At 35.7% G+C, this 7735-nt stretch overlaps 1 protein-coding gene across 1 annotated transcript; it reads left to right on the top strand.

The window, feature by feature from the left end:
• Positions 1 to 6549: 6549 nt before the first annotated feature.
• LOC110619550 (cytochrome P450 705A1-like) lies at positions 6550 to 7116 on the top strand. The gene has a single exon (XM_043958518.1). The coding sequence runs from the start codon at positions 6550 to 6552 to the stop codon at positions 7114 to 7116; it is 567 nt and encodes a 188-aa protein (XP_043814453.1).
• Positions 7117 to 7735: the final 619 nt, after the last annotated feature.

The raw sequence follows: 7735 nt of genomic DNA on the forward strand, positions 1-7735 counted from the left end.
AAAATCTCTTAATTGTTGTTTAATCCAAAGGATTTGACTACAACAAAGACCCGCCGCCACATATTCGGCTTTGGCGGTTGATAGTGTAACCGAATTTTGTTTCTTGCTACACCAAGAAACAAGAGATTGTCCTAGAAGTTGACAAGTACCCGAGGTACTCTTCCTATCAAGAATGCTTCCGGCAAAGTCGGCATCCGAGTAGGAACATAAAGTAAAGGATGAACTTCTAGGATACCATAACCCCAAATGCAATGTGCCATGTAAATATCTAAGAATGCGTTTAACGGCATGCAAATGAGACTCTTTAGGACATGATTGAAAACGTGCACATAAACATACGGAAAACATGATATCCGGTCTAGATGCGGTGAGATATAAAAGGCTTCCGATCATACCTCTATAGAGCTTTTCATCAATAGGCTTACCCTTTTCATCCTTGTCAAGCTTGGTGCTTGTGCTCATTGGAGTTCTACTTGGCTTGCTATTCTCCATTCCAAACCTTTTGATTAGCTCCTTTGTGTATTTGGCTTGGTTGATGAAGATGCCATCCTTAGCTTGTTTGATTTGAAGCCCAAGGAAGAATTTAAGTTCTCCCATCATGCTCATCTCAAACTCACTTTTCATAACTTTAGAAAACTCTTCACACAAACACACATTAGTAGCACCAAATATAATATCATCAACATATATTTGCACTACAAGGATGTCATTTCCATGATTTTTGACAAAAAGAGTTGTATCCACTTTGCCTTTTGAAAAACCATTTTGCAAAAGAAAATTACTTAGTCTTTCATACCAAGCTCTAGGAGCTTGTTTTAAACCATATAAGGCTTTGGACAATTTAAAAACATGATTTGAAAATTCATGATTTTCAAACCCCGGAGGTTCCTCAACATAAACCTCCTCCTCAATAAAACCATTTAAAAAGGCACTTTTCACATCCATTTGAAAGAGATTAAAATTCATGTATGATGCATATGCAAGCAAGATTCTAATGGCTTCTAATCTAGCTACGGGGGCAAAAGTTTCATCATAGTCTATGCCCTCCTCTTGGTTATAGCCTTTAGCTACCAACCTAGCCTTGTTTCTAATGATATTGCCATCTTCATCAAGTTTATTTCTAAACACCCATTTGGTGCCTATGATGGGGTGATGTCTTGGTCTAGACACTAAGGTCCAAACCTTGTTCCTTTCAAATTGATTGAGTTCTTCTTGCATAGCAAGAACCCAACTCTCATCACCAATAGCCTCATCTATAGATATAGGCTCTATATGAGATATGAATGCAATATTATTACATACATGTCTAAGAGAGGATCTAGTAGTTACCCCTTTTGATGTATCACCAATTATTTAATCCTTGGGGTGATCCTTCTTGTAGGCCCAATCCTTTGGCAAGTCATGTTGGACTTCTTGACTTTGTGTAATTTGCATTTGTTGCTCTTGAGGTCCAACTTCATCTTCCTTTGCCTCTATTGAATTCTCCTTGGGTTGACTTTGATCTCCATGAGGTTGAGGATCTTCAATGGTCAACTCATCAAGGTTACCTACAAGATCATCATCACAAGATACCTCCTTTCTAGGAGCAAAAGGATTAGATTCATCAAAAACAACATGCATTGACTCTTCAACTATCAAGGTTCTTTTATTGAATACTCTATATGATTTACTAGATATAGAGTATCCTAAGAAGATACCTTCATTGGTTTTGGAATCAAATTTGCCTAGATTATCCTTATTGTTTAATATGAAGCATTTACAACCAAAAACTCTAAAATAACTAACTCTAGGTTTCCTTCCATTCCAAAGCTCATAAGGAGTCTTATTTAAGAGAGGTCTAATTAAAACTCTATTTGAAACATAACAAGCCGTATTTATGGCTTCCGCCCAAAAATAAGTAGGTAAATTATATTCTCTTAACATAGTCCTCCCCATATCTAAAAGAGTTATATTTTTTCTTTCAACAACACCATTTTGTTGGGGAGTCCTAGGAGATGAAAAATTATGAGTGATCCCTAATTTATTACAAAAGATTTCAAATTTTTCATTTTCAAATTCTCTACCATGATCACTCCTTATTGAAGAAATTTGAAAATCCTTTTCATTTTGAACTTTCTTTGTAAAACTTTTAAAAGCATCAAAACAATCATCCTTATGAGCAAGGAACACAACCCAAGTATACCTAGAGTAGTCATCAACTATAACAAACCCATAATGCATGCCACCAAGACTAGCTACTCTAGTTGGACCAAATAAATCCATATGCAAGAGTTGCAAAGGTCTAGAAGATATTACCTTATTAATAGCTTTAAAGGAACTCTTAACTTGCTTACCCATTTGACATGTATCACATACTTTGTCCTTTTCATATTTGATCTTTGGAAGACCATCAACTAGCTCATCTTTGCTCAAATTTTTGAGGAGATCCATGCTAGCATGAGAAAGCCTTCTATGCCAAATTCAAGAGTTATCACTAATAGACACAAAGCACTTCATATCTTGGTTAGTCATAGCTTGTAAGTCAATAAGATAAATATTCTCAACTCTTTCACCAACAAACAATATTTTGTTATCCGACATTCTAGACACAAAACATGATTTTGGTTCAAAGATAACTCTACAACCTTTATCACATAATTGACTCACACTTAACAAATTATGCTTCAAACCATCAACTAATAGAACTTTATCAAGAATAGGAGAGTTTTCCTTACCGACTTTACCTATACCAACAATTTTACCTTTTCCATTGTCTCCAAAGGTTACTTGTCCACTTCCGTCTTTCTTTTCAAGAGAGATGAAGTGATTTGAGTTTCCGGTCATGTGTCTTGAACATCTACTATCAAGATACCATTTGCTTTCAATTTTTGAGGATTTCAAGCACACCTAAAAGAAAGAATTCAAACACTTTTAGGTACCCAAATGTACTTGGGTCCTTGGGGGTTAGTCATTCCACTATCCAATTTCCATATGCTACCATATCCAAGATGCAATTTTCTAATAGAGCACTTATAGTTGGTATGACTAAACTTGCCACAATAGTGACAATGACCATTGAACCTTCTTACTCTAGGTCCATAGGTGAGTGAGTGTGTTTGAGTTCTCATGTGGCCATTTCTCCTTTGCTTATTAAAAGCATGTGAGCAAGAGATATGATTGGAGTGGTGATTTTGTGAACTATAAGTGTGTGTTCTATAATGATCATTTCTCTTATATGCAACTTGCCTAGGTGTGTGTCTTATATGAGTGTTGTAACTAGTGGATTGGTGTACATGTGCATTCCTTGTAGGTGCATTCCTCATAGACATATTGCTACTAGAAACTTTAGGCACATTTCCATTTGAGCTAGAAACCTTAGGTTCATGTGAGTTGGTAGCTTTAACAAAAACGGTTTTAGAAAAATTTGCTTGAGTTGATTTATCATAGCCAAGGCCATACTTGATGCTAGGAGACCTTTGAGAGTCTAAAATCTCATCAAGTTTGTCCTTGCCTTTTAAAAATTTTGAAAGAGAATTTTTCAACTCAAGGATTTCATTTTTCAGATTTTTATTTTCTAGTGAGAGCTCATCTAAGGATTTTTGTAAAGAATCATTTGAGGATAAAGGTTCCTTGGGTGAGTTCTCACTTTCCTTTTTAAAGCTAGCTAACTCACATTTCAAAATTTTATTTTTCCTATGACTCTTTTCAAGCTCATCATTCATCAATTTTAAAGCACCTACAAGTTCATCATATGAAAACTCAACATCATCATCATTTAAAGTAAAGTCATCAAGAGTAGTTACCTCATCGGAGCTTTCCTCTAGAGCCATGAAACACATGTTGGCAATTTCATCACCAACCTCCTCTTCTTCGGAATCACTTGACTCATCCCATGTTGCTTTGAAGGCCTTCTTCTTGATAGGCTTCTTCAACTTGGGACAATCCACTTTGTAGTGACCCGGCTTATTACATTCATAGCAAATGACTACTTCCTTTTTGCTTGATTCACCCTTTTCCTTTCTAAAATTCTTCCTTGGGATGAACCTTTTATTTTGGAGAAGCAACTTCCTTATTCTCCTAGTTACCAAAGCCAATTCTTCCTCACTTATCTCTTCTTCTTCCTCACTAGTATCTTCGGAGGCTACCCTTAGAGCAATGTTCTTTTTCATCTTGCTAGGTTCCTCCACTTGCTCTCTCTTTAGAGTCATCTCATAGTCAATGAGATTCCCCAAGAGTTCATCCAATTGCACTTTGGTTAAGTCTTTGGCATCCTTTAAGGAAGTTACCTTTGGTAGCCATTCTTTAGGTAGACATCTAAGGATTTTCTTCACCAACTCTTCATTTGTGAATGTCTTCCCAAGAGATTTCATCCCTCCAATGATCTCAATGAACCTATCATACATTTGGCTAATAGTTTCATCGGATTTCATCTTGAACAACTCATATTGATAGATGAGGGATTCCATCTTGTTTTCCTTGACTTGATTGGTACCTTCATGAGTGACAACTAAAGCATCCCAAATTTCCTTGGCGGTGGACTTCATGCATACTTTGTTGTACTCACTTCTACTAAGAGCACAAAACAAGATGTGAATGGCTTTGTCATTGAGGGCTACCCTTCTCTTCTCTAGCTCACTCCACTCACTCTTAGGTTTTTGCTCTTGGTTTCCATCAATAAATCTTGTGGGAAAGAAAGGCCCATTCTCTACAATGTCCCACAAATCAACTCCTTCCGATTTAAGGAAATAATACATTCTATTTTTCCAATATAGAAAGTCATTTCCATCAAAGAAAGGTGGTCTCACAACCGATTGACCTTCTTGAGAGTTGAGGGCTGCCATTTGATCTTTACTCCAAGATAATTATATCTTCAAGAAAGGGAGACTTAGCTCTGATACCACTTGTTGTCCCTTGAGGCAACCCAAGAGGGGGGGTGAATTGGGTTTATAAAAAAATTTAATGGCTAAGACAAGAAATTAGAAGAGAATAGGGAAGAGAAAAATCAACACAATGATTTATAGAGGTTCAGCTATCCAAGCCTACGTCCTCTCCTCAAGGTCCACTTGAGAGTTCAACACCACTATCAAATCTTCTTTGGGTGAAGATCAAAACCCTTACAATCTTAGAGCAAGCCTTTGCTCTTTACAAATCTCTTTTTCCACTCAAGAGCAATTCTTTGCTCAATGCCACACTCACAACAACAGAATCTCTCAATCAACCTTTACTCACTCAGAAAAGCCAACCAATTACAACTCAAAACAAGCTTTCAAGAAATCAATGCTTTGGCTCAAGGTTTTGAGAGAGAGAGAATGAAAAATGCTGTAATCTCAATTAATATTTGCTTAGATGGTTGTTGTAACCTCACAACAACAAAAACAAGTTGTATTTATAGTTCTATCATAAATATGGCCGTTGGGGGTGCATTAAATGCAAATAGAGCCGTTTATGTTCAGAAATAACCGTTATACCGTGCCCAGAAAAACTCAGGTTCGGCGGCCTAAGCTTAGAGTTCGGCGGCCGAACCATTTGGGGCGAAGAAACTATTCCTTTAAAACTGAACTTTCGGTGGCCTAAACTCAATGTTCGGCGGCCGAACATGGTGGACTTTCGTTTCTGTTCCTCACTTTCGGAAGCCAAACTTTAGGCTTCGGAGGCAGACCCAAAACACACATTCGGCGGCCGAATGTTAAATGTTCGGCGGCCGAAAGTGTGGGACTTTCGTCTCTGTCCCTCACTTTCGGAAGCCGAAGGTTACACTTAGGGGGCTGGTTGAAAAACCCACTTTCGGCGGCCGAAAGTCAATGTTCGGCGGCCGAACATAGGGGACTTTCGTTTCTGTCCCTGACTTTCGGAAGCCGAAAGTTGAGTTTAGGGGGCACAAAATCCCTTCTTTAAAACTTTGAAAAATCATAACTTAGGCTATAAAAATTCATTTTTCAATCCGTTTGAATATTTGTAACCTATATTTTTAGATCTTTCATTTTGATGAAAAAATATTTTCAAAATCACTTCTTTTGGAAAATTTCATTTTGGTCCCTGAAAGTCAAGTACTTCAAAAAGTGGTCATATCTAAAAGAACTTTTAGAAATGAAAGAACCCTTGAGCCATCACAATAATTACTTGAAATTCACAATGAATAAAATGACAAGCATAAAAATACTTTATGATCCCTTCCTTGTAGTATGCTTCCTAAATTGGCACTTTTCACTTTTGTGATTGAAGCAATATCATTTGTTTCAATAAGGGACCTGCAAGCTCAATACAAATACTCTTGGAAATAATTAGTAGCACACCAATTGTTTATTAATCATCAAAACAAGGATTAGGACATTTAGGTCCAACATAATGATTAGATTATTTAAGGGGCATTATGTAATATATTTAGTTTTAAAAATAATAAAATTTAAGGTAATAGGTTATGTTATTTCAAAATAAAAAATATATATCTTAAATATAAATAAAATCGAGTAATTTTTCTAGATGGGTAATTTAAATTTCTGCATCAGATGCTCATGTTAGGATCTGTTTATTGGAGGAACTGATACTGCAGCAAGTACCATGCAATGGATGATGGCAGAACTCATCAATCATCCTAATGTGTTCAAGAAGCTAAGGGAGGAGATAAAGTCAGTTGTTGGAACAACTAGACCAGTGGAAGATTCTGATATCCTAAATCTCCATTATTTGCAAGCTGTGGTGAAGGAAACTTTGAGATTATACCCATTAGTGCCTGCAATCCCTAGAGAATGCAGACAAGATTGTAAAGTTGGAGGATTTGATATACCTAAAGAAACTGCAGTACTGATCAATGCATATTCCATAATGAGAGATCCAGAGTTATGGGATAATCCTAATGAGTTTTACCCAGAAAAGTTCTTGCATGAAGAGGAAAATCAAAAGAAGCAAAACTTCAATTTTGTTCCATTTGGTGGGGGAAGAAGAAAGTGTCTTGGTTCACAATTGGCCTTGTGTTTGATGAATATTACTGTGGCATCTATGGTTCGAGGCTTTGATTGGAAGTTTGCAGCAGGAGATGGACAAAAGATTAATATGGAAGCTAAAGCAGGCATGGCTATGTGCATGAAGCATCCACTTTTGTGCTTTCCTATTATTCACTTCAACCCAGTTTCTGCCTAAATCATCTAATTATGAAGGGTTAGATTAATCGTCAAATTCTGCATGGCTGTGTTTTTTGTATGTTGGTCAATCCATTTGTCGATACTACATCCTATTAGTTTGTTAATGTCAAATGCTGACATGTTATTATAGTTTTACTATATAATTTTTTTTTTATTATTGAAATAGAGATGGGATTAGGATCGGAGAGTAGAACCTGAATATTCTTAAATTTACTCAAATATACCTGCCGTCAGGCTAAGTCGATAGATGCATAATTCCTCCCTTTTAAAATTAAGAAAATTAAAATATAAAAAACCAATTCTAAGTTTTTAAAATATAAAAGTACAATTCAAGATTTCTTGTAATCAAGCGTGGACTCTGTTAAATTCCCTTTCAGTTTAGCTGTGGTTTCACTTACCTTTTGAAATTAGTAAGATTAATTTTAAAAAATATTTTTTTTCTAGAAAAAATTAGTATGATTTATAAACTGTAAAAAATATATAAAATATTCTCTTAATTTTTGAAAGCTGACTGTAATAATTTTTTTAATAAAAGGTAATAACTATTTTCCTTAAAATATTTATTAATTTAAAGAAAAAAAGGAATTAGATTTAGATATTTACTTAAATTGATAAAT

The sequence above is a fragment of the Manihot esculenta genome, chromosome 7, assembly GCF_001659605.2.
Source record: "Manihot esculenta cultivar AM560-2 chromosome 7, M.esculenta_v8, whole genome shotgun sequence".
Lineage (NCBI taxonomy): Eukaryota > Viridiplantae > Streptophyta > Magnoliopsida > Malpighiales > Euphorbiaceae > Manihot > Manihot esculenta.

Coding starts and splice junctions, on each gene's coding strand:
- LOC110619550 (XM_043958518.1), top strand. CDS start 6,550: ATGGCAGAACTCATCAATCATCCTAATGTGTTCAAGAAGCTAAGGGAG.